We start from the raw sequence: 15,458 nt of genomic DNA, 5'->3' as shown, positions 1-15,458 counted from the left end.
AGGTAGGAGCCAAAAAGGGTGTAGTTTGTGGGTGTGATCACCCGTGTGTACACCTGTGAGCATGGACGCGCTTGTTTTTTTAAAAGGTTCCTTCATGTAATGATCTGCTAGAGGGTGTGGGGGGGCCACAGCCCCGTCCTCCAGGGCATGAAGCAGGTATGGAGGAGATCAAAACTCCAGACATCCAGAGGCCCCCAGAACACAAGAGACCAAGGAAGACCAACAGAGGGGCAGCCGCGCCACTGTCCCAGAAAGAGCTGAGGAGAGTCCCAGATGAGGGCTCACTCAGCAGCCGCGGAGCAGAAGCCAGGGGGAGTTGCAGTGACGCGCCCGTGAGCTCCGCCGGCAGCCAGCCGTGCCTGAGTGACCGAGCCCCAGGCCGAGAGGCCGGGGGCACCCCACCCCTGAAGGAAAGTTTTCTTTCATAAAGAAGTTCTTTTGAATGTTTGTCCTAATGAATCGAATCTATTTCTTTGCTAAAAGCTGAGTTTAGCCAGGTTTGGTACAACTTTAATGACAGTTATTTAAAGCCAGAAAAAGGTTTTTGCAACAAAAACAAATTAATCCTAATTAAGTGGTGTACTGTACCTAAATTGACTACAACAATTAGAGAAAATGGCCACAAATACTGAAACTGGTGAAATAACCAGAGGCAATGGCTCATTTTAAATGGTTGCTCTCTTTTCGTTTAGCTGTAATAAAAGAATATGATATACCAACTCACTGTTACCTGTGTAGCAAAAATGGTAGACATAAAGAGCTCGTGAGGGTTTCAGCATTAATGCTCATAGTAAATTCTTTTTTCCAATGATTTTCGGTCAAATTTACTTACCCAATTAGACTCACCAGAGCCAAGGATGCATGATTTAGACGGGGTCTAAATGAACTGGTTTTGTCCCAGTAGGGACTGTCATTAACATGGACTCCTGCTTAGAGCCTCAAGCTTTAAACTGTCCTTAAACTTGCAAAGCAAAAATGAGAAATTAGCAAATGTCAATCACCGGCTGACACTATTATCAAGAGAAGTCAGTGGGACTCTTGAGAGGACCCGCAGGGGTGGTGCTAGGGTACGGCCTCTATCACTTTGTCTGAATATCAACTCGTGATGTTATGTTCACCCTTCACACTGTGCTGTTCTTGCCCTGGGTGAGTCAAAGCAAATCATCTCATCCTGTCACCTTATTTGTTTAATATGACAACCACTGGAAATAATGTAGGGATACCAATTACATGCCATTAAGGTACAACCATCAGTAGCACTGGATTTCAAAGAAGTCACCATTTCATGTGCTTCACTATGTGTACAATACAATAAAAAGGAACCCAGAACTGATAGTATGTCTTTATCCCACGGCATCAAGCACTGCTGTTATGCAAATCAAGAGTTTATCAGCCAGGAGACCAGGATTTGTGTCTTGTTTGGGAAGTTGGTGAAATCTGCTTTGCTTTATTTTTACTTGCTTTTGCTTTTAATTGGAGTTATGTTAAGGAATCCAAAGGCACTTAGTTTATGAAAATATTAGAGTTACAATTAAAATATGCCACATCGCAACATTAAGCCTTCATACTGAAAAGCAAAGCTCCGCACTATGTTCCAAGGTGACGCCAATAATTGTTTCTCTGTTGCTGCTGAGTCATGGCACATCGACCATGGGACACCTTGTGTGCATGTATGTGATGCCAGCAGCTTTGTCCAAATTTAAAGTGTGTGATGCCTCTGGAACAAGATCAGGCTAGAATTTAGTTTGCTTAAATCTCTTTTTCTCCCCAGTTTGGTGTAACATTAAATTTTCACATTTATTAAGCATACTTAATAAATGTGAAAATTCATTAAGTATTAAGTATTCGAACAACTACTCTAATAGCAGCATCAAAGAATTTGAAACCCAATGTCCCCGACCTTTATCTTTCCATAGTGCAGTTTTAGGTTTTTAGATACTGTGAGGATAAAGGGACTGGGACATGTAAAAAAAAAAAAAGCACATCCAATGGTGCCTGGAGGCTTAGAGGCTGTCTTTTGTTATTTTGAGTAGAAGAGCAAAGTGTGGGTTTGTGGCCCAGCTGGACATCGAATTGGATAACGAGAAAGTATATTTTTTTCTCTTTTTTTTCCTCACACTGAGCACCCCCCCCTGCATAAACTTCTCCCAGGTATAGAGTTCTTTTGATGGAAGTACATTTAATATGTTAGTGAAAGCAACGGTCATTAAAAAGGCGAAGTATTTGCAAATTGTACTGTAACAGCCTGACAACATGCAGAAGATTGGTGCAAAATCACAAGTTTAAATTATGAGCATCTGTGTCTGTGTGTGTGTGTGTGTGTGAGAGAGAGAGAGTTAGATAGATGTGATTTATTTGTGACATTTGCTTTGATACTTTGCAGTACAGGTGATGTATTTACTACTAAATGATTAAAATCCTGGATGCAAAGACCTGATAAATGTTACTTGGCAACTTATTTCCTGACTTCCTCATGTTGACAAGGACCTTCTGAATGCACCATTAAACAAGTGGCCATTGCACAATGAGCTGCAAAAAGGTACAGCAATTTCCTCCCATTTTAAAGCCTTTAGTAGAGGACAGGTCTGTCAACCTGGTCTGATATACTAGGTTTTGAAATATGGACTGCCAGAGGATGCAGCCTTTGAACTGATGGGCAAAACAGGACAGAAGTGCCAGATAGAACCCCCTGCCTCTGCCATTGTGTTTTCCTACAGCCAGCCCAGTGCTTTCCTTTCTTAGTTATTTCTCAGCTGCCTGCCTTATCATCCCATAAAGTACTGAAGCTGTGCCCTCATTCATTGCTGTGCTATATTTGGTTAAGAGGAACACCTTACCAGTGTTATTTAAGGTATACGTCTTGACTAGGGCTGGGTTTTTATAATCGATTCATCGATTAAAATCGATTCTGGCTTGGATAACGTAAAATCGATTCATTAAAATCCTGAATCGATTTTTTAATATAAATTTATTTTGTCCGAAATGCCAGAATCTCTGGTGACATCTCACAAAATTTCAAGAACCACCAAACAGTAAATGAGAGCAGGTACAGGGATTCTGCACATAGACTTAAACACACAGCGCGACCCGCGGATCAGAATCAGTGAGATGTGACTTTCTCACAGTCGGGGCTGAAAGCCGACAGCTCGCTGATCCGGGTCGGCGCTTTGTGTTCACGCCCTTTATGCGCTGATTCTAAAGCTGTTAGTTTGATCTCTCTCCAAACAATATTGACCGAACCAGCAGCAAAAGAAGATCCAAACGCTTCACATAAACATCGTCATGAATTCACTCTGTTTTGCTTCCATTGCGATGCACAGCTCTCTCTCTCTCCCTCCCCCTCTCTCCCCCCCCCCCCCTCTCTCGAACAGTTTCGCTTTCTTCATTATTCGCTTGCTTGTTACACACAAGTCTACTGTTGCTTACAGGCTGTCAGCCGCTGTTTTTTTCCCTTTTACATTCTTCCGAAAAGAAAACCTAATTTCTGCTGTTCAATACTGAACAAATTTAAACTTTTTAATATTATTCAAAATGCAAAATGCTTAGCCGTGTCTCTAATAAAACCGCTGTAACGTCAGAGGTAATGTTCATTAATTAATGGTTTTCTTTCGTTTTTGATGTACTGCAGAATATTTTTATAAAATCCAGGCCAGGAAAATCACCTTCATGTTTTTCTGTGTTTTATCTTCAGCTACTTTGACACAAAGGCCTCTGCTGTGATGCTCACACCTTGGATAAAGTCTTGCGAGTGTCAGCTTCCTTTTTATAGATACAAAAATATGTAAATGTTCTGATCTGAATTATACTTCTGACTGTCAAAATTTCCCAGATTTAAATCGAATCGAATCGAATTAAATCGAATCGTGGATCGAATCGATTCAGGACCTTGTGAATCGGAATTGAATCGATTCTAGAAATCAGTGACGATACCCAGCCCTAGTCTTGACACGTCAGAATTACACAAAATTGAAAAAAACTGGGAGAAAGCTAGAAACTAGCTGACAAAAAACACATTGAATAGTAAAGTACTGTTACATCATCAACACCGTTGTTTCTACTTTTCAATAACCCCAAGCTTTTGTGTTTAATTTCTTTAAAAGGCCCCTCAACGCTCTGCTACCTGAGTCACATGACTTGACACAGAGACTTATTTTAAACATCACTGGCTTAGTGTAATTGATTTGAAATCTATTTTGGTATGAAAATCGTTTAAATGATCAGATTAGACCTTACATGGTCATCCATGACAAACTAACAAAGAATCTAAAAATGGAAAAAGTAACATTAGTTGACAAAAAAAATCACAGTCAATTTGACCTTATTTTAGACTTGACTTTTTCCTTAGCAAACCTGTGATTTAGTTAATGTTCAAACTTTTTGGGAATCAGTTGAGGGTGGTGAAATCACTTAAACTGACAACATAGGTGTTAACTTTCTCAGAGCCATCCATTATAGATGATTCATGCATTATTCAAGCAGGTTTATTTTGTTTTTTTACTTTCTAATATCCAACTATCCTTCCATCAATTTTCTTCTGCTTATCTTTATCAGGGGCACGGAGACCTGCAGCCTACCCATCTACCAAAGGGAAAAAGGTAGGGTATATAAACAAAAAGCACTGCAGGGGAGATACAGAATCTAACACAAGAGACTAACAAGGAAGAAAAAGACCCCAAGGGCTTGAGTGGATACGAGAACACTGCAGGGGACAGTCTTTTTTAATACAACATACTTCTGGACATGAAAAACTAGGTAAACACAGGTGAAACTACTCATGCTAACTGGAAACACTACACCTGATGACAAAGGCAGAGCCCCTCTGGAGCAAATGGATGAGGAAGAAGACTGTTCTGTATCACTAAAATATTATTCCCAGTACGTTGTTAGTTATTATGTGTTTTAGCGCCCTCTGTGGTCGTTTCAAGTAATGCACCGTAGAAATGGTTTGTTTTGAAACAACTTTATTGAACAGGAAGTCAGCTCAAGGAAAGCAAGCGAGCGAAAGAAAGAGAGACATATCGGCACACGGCTTATGGTGTCCTGTCGGAAAATTTACTGTCTACATCTTTGGTTTACGGTTGTATCGCCGGTATGTACTTAAAGTTAAATTACAACTTGTTTTTGTACATTATGTTGCCGCTAGCGCAGTATTTGACCGTAAAGCTAATCTCGGTGCTAAGCTAGCTATCCGCGATGTCGGAGGTCGTCTGAGATAGCCTCAGTAGTTGTTTAAAAGTTTATATAATTAGACGTATGCTGTGTATTAGTATTGCGGTGTATAAATGTATGTTATGCTACGCTTATGTATGTCTTGACTGTATTTTTTGTCTTGTTTCTAGTTTTACCCTTTTGAATGTCAGTAAACCTGTTGACAACGCCCATCGGTCTTCAGAGTGGTGATATGAGAAAGGTGTTCACGCCCTTGCATCAGACATGCACCCGTAACGGCACAGTAAAACGGCGACATCCGCACGAACAAAGATAACGCAGTCATCGCACACTAGAGTGAAGCTGACCACTACTGCGCCTGGGAGCAACATGGCATACAGCAGTGAGCCAGCAGTCGTCTAATCAACTCCAACATGTCCAGCAAGGCGTCATCCCTCAAGACCCGGTCCGAAGCTTCGTGTGCCTCCTCTACCGGTTCTGCTGCAGCCAAAGCCAGAGCAAAAGCTGAGGCAGCCAAGGCACGGCTCAGCTTCGCAGCTAAAGAAATGGATTTGAAGGTAGAAAAAGCACAAATAGAAGTAGCAAAAGCTAAAGTCGAGGCATCCATCGAATATTTACAGCATGAAAAAGATGTAGCTTCAGCCATTGCTGAAGCAGAGTCATTAGAAGCAGCTGCTGCCACACAGACAGAAACGCGCAGCAACATCTGTCCCTCAGTAACAGCAGAACGAACTAAACAGTATGTCATTGGCCAATCTACATTTGTGAGAAAAGAAAATGATGCTGCTCTTCAACAATCACAAAATGAAAATGTAACACAAAGTAAATCAGAGCTCACCTGTGATCAGCCACCAAGCCCTAAAAAGGAAAATGACCCACAAAAAATTCCAATTGGTCTAACAGATGATCCTGACTGTTGCCAAAAAACTCCAGTCATTTCCCCTTCTCCCCATGCTAATAAAAATTACAGTACCAATTGGTCAAATCAGGTGTCAGCATCTAGCTTCCATAATGCTAGGCCTTTATACAAAGAGCCTAGAGAATCAAATGTGAGTGACTTCATCAGATACTTTGCTCGTCGTGAAATAGTGGCAACAGGGCTGCTCCAGTTTAATGACAAGCCCCAAAACTTCAGAGCTTGGAAACGCTCATTTGAAAATGCTATAAGCGGGTTAGATCTAACGGCAAGTGAAGAAATGGACTTGATGTTAAAATGGCTTGGCAAGGAATCGGCTGAACATGCAGAACAACTCAGAGCCATACACATCAACAACCCAGTCAATGGCCTCAACATGATATGGGACAGACTTGAACAATGTTATGGCTCAGCTGAAGTGATCGAGGATGCACTGTTTAAAAGAATTGATGCATTCCCAAAAATCTCATCCAAAGACTTTGCAAAACTGAGAAAATTTAGTGACCTGCTCATGGAAGTGCAGTGCGCTAAAGCTGAAGGAGACCTCCCTGGTCTCGCGTTCCTAGATACAGCAAGAGGAGTAAATCCAATCATCCAAAAACTTCCCTTCTACCTGCAAGAAAGGTGGATTACGGTAGGAGCCAACTACAAACGCACAAAATGTGTCTCCTTCCCACCATTTAGTGTTCTAGTAGACTTTGTTGCACAAGAAGCTGATGCTAGAAACGACCCCAGCTTTAACCTCACACCATCACCTGATGCACCCAGACCAGACAAACTATCTTGGAGGGCAAACAGACAAAAAGAGATTTCTGTGCACAAAACTGATGTCATCTCTCGCACTAGTTCAGACACACAGAGGTTCCCAAACAAAACTGTACATGGTGAAAAGATTTGTCCAATTCACAAGAAAGCCCATCCTCTCGCAGTGTGCAGAGCATTTCGCATGAAAACACTGTTAGATAGGAAAATGTTCTTAAAAGAAAATGACTTTTGCTTCAGGTGCTGTGCTTCATCTTCACACATAGCAAAGAACTGTAAAGCCAAGGTACAGTGTTCCGAGTGCAACGATGAGAAGCACTGCACGGCTCTCCACCCAGGACCAGCTCCCTGGCTAAAAGAAACCGAACCAGCAGCAGAGCATGGCGGGGAGCCTGACACCACTGAATCAGAGGAGATCACTTCTAAATGCACTCAGGTTTGTGGTGTGAATGAAGCAGGCACTTCATGTTCTAAAATCTGTCTCGTGAATGTCTACCCAGCAGGCCACCCACATCAAGCAGTAAGGCTTTATGCCATCCATGATGAACAAAGTAACAGATCACTAGTACGTCCGGAGTTCTTCGAGTTGTTTAATGACTGCGGCCCTAGTTCCCCTTACTCGCTTAAGACATGTGCAGGTACCAAAGAGACAATGGGTAGAAGAGCTACAGGTTATGTAGTGGCAGCTTTAGATGGTTCAGTCCACATCTCACTGCCTAGCCTAATTGAGTGCAAAAATATCCCAAATGACAGAGACGAGATCCCCACACCCAGTGCAGCTAGACACCACAGCCATCTAAAGTCAGTGGCTCACCTCATTCCTGCCTTGGACTCTAACGCCCCCATACTAATGCTTCTTGGACGGGATGTCATTAGAGCTCACAAAGTCCGCAAACAGATAAGTGGCCCTAACAACGCACCCTATGCTCAAAAATTGGACCTAGGATGGGTCATAGTAGGAAACGTGTGTTTAGGTGACGTCCACAGAACTCCTGCAGTAAGGACTCTGTTCACAAATGCAACTGAAAGGGGACGTCCCACAGCATTCGAGCCATGTCCTAATGTTTTCAACATAAAAGAGAAACATTGTGGGATACAAGTTCCACTCAACTTCAGCTCCCAGCTGGCAGACAGTGCTTGTGAACCTGATCATTTAGGATGTAATGTGTTCAAACAAACCAGAAATGACAACTACATCTCACCTTCCATCCAGGACAATGCCTTCTTAAAAATAATGGAGGAAGGACTAACAAAAGACACAGATAACAGTTGGACAGCTCCTTTACCATTTAAAAATCCACGCCGAAAGCTCCCTAACAACAGACCACAGGCCCTGAATCGCCTAATGTCTCTTCTTCGCACCTTTGAAAAGAAGAAAGAGATGAAGGAACATTTCATCACCTTCATGGACAAAATATTCCAAAACAAACATGCAGAGATCGCCCCTACACTAAAAGAGGATGAGGAATGTTGGTATCTGCCATTATTCGGTGTCTACCATCCCTGTAAACCCACGCAGATCAGGGTCGTCTTCGACAGCAGCGCCAAGTATGAAGGCGTATCCCTGAATGACGTTCTGTTAACAGGACCAGATTTTAATAACTCATTGCTTGGGGTCCTAATACGCTTCAGAAAAGAAGCCGTTGCCTTCACAGCAGACATCGAACAGATGTTTTACTGTTTCAACGTGCGAGAGCAAGACAGGAACTACTTACGCTTCTTGTGGTTCCGTGACAACGACATTTCCAAAGAAGTTGTGGAGTACAGAATGACGGTCCACGTCTTTGGGAACAGCCCATCGCCAGCAGTAGCCATATATGGCCTGCACCAGTCTGTCCAACGCGTCGAACCGGACTGCGATGCAGATGTGAAGCAGTTTGTCATGCGTGACTTCTACGTTGATGACGGACTGAAATCTCTACCTACTGTTGAAAAAGCCATATCTCTACTCCAAAGAACCCGAGACGCACTTGCAAACTCAAACTTAAGACTGCATAAAATAGCAGCAAACAGGAAGGAAGTACTAGAGGCATTCCCGACTCAAGATCATGCCAAAAATCTAAAAAACCTGGACTTCGAAAGTGATTCGGTGCCCATGCAGCGTAGCCTAGGTCTCCTCTGGGACCTAAGTAAAGACCGCTTCACCTTTGAAGTATCTGATGAGTCAAAACCCTTTACCAGACGAGGTGTTCTATCAACAATAAACAGTCTCTATGATCCGCTGGGTTTTGTAGCACCAGTCACCATACAGGTGAAGTCGATTCTACGCGAACTTACAGCTGAAAATGGGGACTGGGATGCTCCACTCCCTCCCGAAATGGAAGAGTCTTGGACACAGTGGAAAGACTCACTCAAAGACTTGCCTAACATGACCATTCCCAGAGCATACACAGACATTTCCCCTTCAACAGCCGTGAAAAAAGAGTTGTGTGTTTTTTCAGACGCATCTACCAAAGCCATAGCTGCAGTGGCCTATTTAAAAGTGACAGATGCAGAAGGACACAGTCAAGTAGGCTTTGTAATGGGTAAGGCTAAGCTAGCACCACGCCCAGATCAGACTATTCCAAGATTAGAGCTTAGTGCTGCCGTTTTAGCGGTTGAGCTCGCAGATCTTATCTCAGATGAACTTGACTGTAAACTAGATCACACTACTTTCTACACAGACAGTAAAGTAGTCCTAGGTTACATCTACAACGAGTCTAGAAGATTTTATGTCTATGTCAGTAATCGTGTGACTAGAATCCGCAGATCTTCTCAGCCATGCCAGTGGCACTATGTAGCTAGCAGTCAGAACCCTGCAGATCACGCCACTCGTTCTGTTCCTGCATTCCAGCTGCCACTTAGTAACTGGCTCACCGGCCCTGACCTTTTACATCAGATTCAGAATTCTCCGAATGACTCCTATGACCTTGTAGAACCCAACATGGACGCAGATGTAAGACCTCAGGTAACCGCACTCAAAACAACAGCCTCAACTAAAGAACTGGGCTCAGACAGATTCACCAAGTTTTCTACCTGGAAATCCCTCACACGTGCTCTTTCTAGACTAATACATGTCATCCACAACTTCAAATCACCACCAGGCAAAGCCAATCACTGTAATGGCTGGCATTACTGTGAAACGGAACTTACTGTGGATGAGTTAAAGCAAGCTCAGAACCTTGTCATTCGAGCAGTACAGCAGGACGTGTATGCTGAAGAAATCAAGTGTGTGCAAAAACATGGAAAACTACCCAAAACCAGTCATCTCAAAACCTTAGACCCCTATCTGGACAAAGAAGGACTCCTTAGAGTAGGTGGTCGCATCAGAGACTCAAACATTAGCCAAGGTGAGAAAAACCCTCTCATAGTTCCTGGCCACCACCATGTTGCAGCGCTTCTCATAAAGCACTACCACGAGCAGACCCAGCATCAAGGTCGCCTTTTCACAGAAGGAGCCGTTCGCTCCACAGGATGGTGGATAGTGGGCGGTAAAAGAAAAGTGAGCACAATCATCTATCATTGTGTTACCTGCAAAAGACTTCGTGCCCCTTTGAGCACACAGAAAATGTCAAACCTCCCTCCAGACCGTCTCACAACGGATCCCCCGTTCACGAATGTGGGCTTAGATGTGTTTGGTCCGTGGTTTGTGTCTTCACGACGTACAAGAGGAAGCGTCAACCAGAATAAAAGGTGGGCTGTCATATTCACTTGTTTGAGTATTAGAGCAGTTCACATTGAAGTGGTAGAGTCACTTGATACATCTAGCTTCATTAATGCATTCCGACGATTTCTGGCCGTGAGGGGACCAGTGAAAACTGTTCGCTCTGATCGAGGCACCAATTTTGTAAGTGCATGTAAAGAACTGAAAATCCCTTCAAACTTGGACAACACAGCTGTGCACACCTTCTTAAAAGAACATGGATGTAAATGGACTTTTAACCCACCTCATGCCTCCCATTTCAGCGGAGCATGGGAGAGAATGATAGGTTTAGCACGGAGAATATTGGACTCTATGTTTTTTCAGCTTAAGACCACTAAACTCACTCATGAGGTTCTCGTCACCTTCATGGCAGAGGTGGCTGCTATCATAAACTGTAGACCCCTCGTCCCGGTTTCATCAGACCCAAGTGACCCCTTTATCTTGACTCCAGCTGTTCTCCTGACTCAAAAGGTAGCACCCCTTCAGGCTCCAGCTGAAAAATTCACAGCATCAGACCTCTACAAACATCAGTGGCGCCAGGTTCAGCACCTGTCGAACATCTTCTGGGACAAATGGAGGAAAGAGTTTCTCCCTACCCTACAGCCACGCCGCAAATGGCAGTCTAGCCAGCCTAACGTGAGCTTAGGAAGTGTTGTGGTACTCAAAGACAGTCGAGTGCCAAGAAATGAGTGGTCTCTTGGTCTCATAACTAAGGTGTTCCCAAGTAAAGATGGTAAAATACGTACCGTGGAAATTAAGGTAGTTAAATCAGATGGTACAAAGGTGTTGACCAGACCTATCTCAGAGATCGTACCCTTGGTGCCTTCTTAACGTGTTGTTTTCTTCAACGTTTAATCGTGGCGTTATTCACGCCAGGCGGGGAGTGTTCTGTATCACTAAAATATTATTCCCAGTACGTTGTTAGTTATTATGTGTTTTAGCGCCCTCTGTGGTCGTTTCAAGTAATGCACCGTAGAAATGGTTTGTTTTGAAACAACTTTATTGAACAGGAAGTCAGCTCAAGGAAAGCAAGCGAGCGAAAGAAAGAGAGACATATCGGCACACGGCTTATGGTGTCCTGTCGGAAAATTTACTGTCTACATCTTTGGTTTACGGTTGTATCGCCGGTATGTACTTAAAGTTAAATTACAACTTGTTTTTGTACATTATGTTGCCGCTAGCGCAGTATTTGACCGTAAAGCTAATCTCGGTGCTAAGCTAGCTATCCGTCGGAGGTCGTCTGAGATAGCCTCAGTAGTTGTTTAAAAGTTTATATAATTAGATGTATGCTGTGTATTAGTATTGCGGTGTATAAATGTATGTTATGCTACGCTTATGTATGTCTTGACTGTATTTTTTGTCTTGTTTCTAGTTTTACCCTTTTGAATGTCAGTAAACCTGTTGACAACGCCCATCGGTCTTCAGAGTGGTGATATGAGAAAGGTGTTCACGCGGGAGAGCTCCAGGGAAAACAGAGGAGATGAAGACCGGTGGTGATCTGAACTCCAGGCAGGCAGGAGGACAGGCAGGTGAGGGCTCAAAACACTGAGCTGGGTTAAATAGTTCACCTGATGATTGCCTGGGATGGGATGCAGGTGTGGAGTCGACAGCCACACCCGTGGGCGAGGGCATTCCATCAGCTCCTTGGACACCGGGCCGCGGACCATGACAGTAGTGGTGAGTGCTGAGTTCCACACTATGACATTTGAAGAGACTCACATTTGTTTTTGCTACTAAGTGAGGTGAATCATTGCAGTCATCCTTTTTTGTGAACATCCAAGAGCAGCTATGACAACTCCAGTGCCGAGACCTGTGGAGTACTACACTGGAGGAAGAAACAGAACTGGAACAGATAATTGGGCTTTTTTGTTTTTCATTGACTTTCATTCAGTTCTAGTCAGGGGATCTGCAAAATATTTGAACAGCTCCAGATACCCATGTTTCACTGTAACACTGTCAACTAACATTTTTTTCATTCAGTGGAGGGTCATCTTCAACAGTCATTTGCAGTTTACTCTACACAAGAAAGTAATCTTTTTCCCCCATTTCTTAGCAGCGTGCTGCTGACAGAGCCTTTGACATTAAAACCACATTTTAATCAATCATTTTACTTCCAGTGGGTGGACAAAAAAGTCATAGCAGTATCCTTGCCTGGACACACAGTGTCAGACTTTAGCAGACAGGGGTAATGCAAATCTTAAACAATGATAAATAGTCCTTGATTAAACTTCTGCCTGTGAGGGGAGCTGGATTTGATAGCATGAGAGTGCGAGATCATTTGCAACGATTATGTCAGATTCTTGTTATAGAGAGCCAATCCCCGAGAATTAACTTCAGTTCCGGAACTCTAATCATTTTTAACCATCCAGCTGAAATGAAGGCAAGAGTGATCGATATGAGTTTGACTGATTCCATGTGGGGTCACTCCACTTCTTATCTTCTTCTCCAATAGCATTGACAGATGAATTTAACAAGAGGGGCACTATCTGCCTTGCCAAGAATAGAACAGCTAAACTATCTGCGGCCTTGCTTGCATGGTTTCAGCACTATTGATGAATATATCACTGTGAGTTCAGTCAGAAGGAACCAATCCTCCTCCTTTTCTTTTCCTTTTCTTTCTTTTTTTTAATCATCACTTTGGTTAGATTTCTTCCCACGGAGCTGGGTGCGATGACCCACAGTAAGCTGCATTTTTACAAGCAGACCTGAGTGCTGTTAAATGGAAATGCTCTCTATACAAAAATGCATTTATTCCATCTAATCTGCTTAAGGTCATGAGTGCTGTAATAGCTCAGTAATCAAGTTGTAGGCAATGCATGTGGTGCAGTACATAAAAATAGTTTCTAACAGCAAATGTATGTGTGTGTATGTGTGTATCCATCAATAATTAAATATACCTATTGTTAACAATAAATAAAAGCCTAATTATTGGTAGCTGACAAATAGTTTTAGTTTGTTATTACTTATGTTTATTAATGTAATGAGTTTATGAATTGAAAAAATACTTTTTGTTAATTTTACCAACTCTAAATGTTGACAAAGGTTTCCTTACTAATTAGTGTGCCCATTGTCATCCCTTAGATGAACATCTCCTTGATAGACATCTAGAAAATGCATGAGCTAAAAACAAAGTGTAAACCTACTCAAAATGTTTTTTTCATTTTTTAATAGAAATAAAAACTTCTCAGCTCCCACCTGAGCAAGTAAACCCAGGTAGAGTTTAATCTAGAGTAGACAGCTGCTAGTATTAGCTACGCACACACACACACACACACACACACACACACACACACACATACATACATACATACATATATATATATATATATATATATATATACACACACACACACACACACACACACACACACACACACACACACACACACACACACACAGTGTTGGGAAGGTTACTTTTAAAATGTATTCCATTACAGAATACAGAATACATGCCCCAAAATGTATTCTGTAACGTATTCCGTTACGTTACTCAATGACAGTAACGCATTCTGAATACTTTGGATTACTTAATATATCATCATGCTTTTTACAACAACGTGAATGTACTATTGCTGTGTGATTTATTACTATTACTGAAGGTCCGCGTCTCCGAACTGTAGTAAAGGGACCTCTGGCTAATACAGCGGGGTCCCTGTCGGCTCGTAGCCGAAAACTAGCTTTACTTTGTTGTGTGGGTCAACTTTTCTTGCGAGAGACAGAGAGAGGCGTTGAAAGGCTGCTCCAACGGAACTTATTGTTTTCGGAGGAAAACACGAACACAGCGTACAGTCGAGTCTTAATAGCTTACTTACAACTGGGCTTGTCAGGCTCTCTTCTTGGCTGAAGTGGTTATTATTATATTTACATGCTTCCAGCTCCCGTTTTTGCTCGATGACAACTCGTACCTTTCCACTCCCCTTTTTCTCTCTCCCTCCTCGCGCTCACAGACCCATAACGTGTATGGCAGTCCATTCTCCCTGCAATACGGACTACACTGGCCATGATGCTACATTCTTTAGAGCTATGCTTGTAGCATTCTGCCTGTTAGCTTAGCACAACAACAACAACAACAACGAAAAGGCGCTCTCTCACCCAGGAAACACACAGTCGCAGAGAGAGAGAGAGCGAGTCCTGACCCGTGACAAAATGAAACGGGAAAGTACCGCAGTGTAATCCATTTATTTCAACAAAGTAACTGTATTCTGAATACCACCTTTTTAAATGGTAACTGTAACGGAATACAGTTACTCATATTTTGTATTTTAAATACGTAACGGCGGTACATGTATTCCGTTACTCCCCAACACTGTATGTATATATAGTATATTAAGAAAATCTAACATTATCCTTCTATCAACTATATTCTATGTGTGCGTGTGTGTTAAGATAAAAAATGCACAGTCTTGCAGTATATTTTAAGGTAAAGTACTTACATGGTGGCATAGTTTGTTTTTCTAAAGATTGATTAAGTGCGGTGCATAGGTTAACAAGATCCCACTGTGGGAAATGATCAAGGACATTTATTAATATCACAGCATGTGCAGGCCTGGGGAAAAAGGCCACTCTTTGTTTTTCAAAGCAGTATTCTATCCTACAGTGTCAGTGCAGAGGCAGGAATTACATATTTACCACTTGCCCCTTAGGTTCTGAGACATTTTTGTATCAAATGTATTTCTTCTGATTTTCTGACTAGCAGAGAAGAACAGGAAGTCCCTATAGACATAGCTTTCACTCTATTGATGAAATCCAGCCTGCAAATGAGACACTGAACACTTTTTTTCAGTTTGTCTGGTTCCCTTACTAATGTTGTTGGTAGTGAACGGTTCAACTGAACAGATGTAACATTACAAAAAAATAATGATTTTTTTCATGTAAATGTGAAAACATGCATATATCGTTATAAATACACCATTATGAGTTTTTCCACCA

The 15,458-nt window shown here is 42.3% G+C and overlaps 1 protein-coding gene across 1 annotated transcript; it reads left to right on the top strand.

The window, feature by feature from the left end:
- The first annotated feature begins 4,853 nt into the window (after window positions 1–4,853).
- On the top strand, window positions 4,854–11,360 carry LOC146689030 (uncharacterized). The gene is made up of 2 exons (XM_085437476.1): window positions 4,854–5,089; window positions 5,340–11,360. The coding sequence occupies exon 2, from the start codon at window positions 5,583–5,585 to the stop codon at window positions 11,358–11,360; it is 5,778 nt and encodes a 1,925-aa protein (XP_085293602.1). The 5' UTR covers window positions 4,854–5,089; window positions 5,340–5,582.
- Window positions 11,361–15,458: the final 4,098 nt, after the last annotated feature.

Source organism: Copadichromis virginalis, linkage group LG17 (genome assembly GCF_057382275.1).
Source record: "Copadichromis virginalis isolate Kocher_CV1m ecotype Utaka linkage group LG17, C_Virginalis_male_GT1.1, whole genome shotgun sequence".
In the NCBI taxonomy this organism is placed as follows: domain Eukaryota; kingdom Metazoa; phylum Chordata; class Actinopteri; order Cichliformes; family Cichlidae; genus Copadichromis; species Copadichromis virginalis.
The sequence above is the reverse complement of the archived record's forward strand: the minus strand, read 5'-3'. Positions and strand labels throughout refer to the sequence as shown.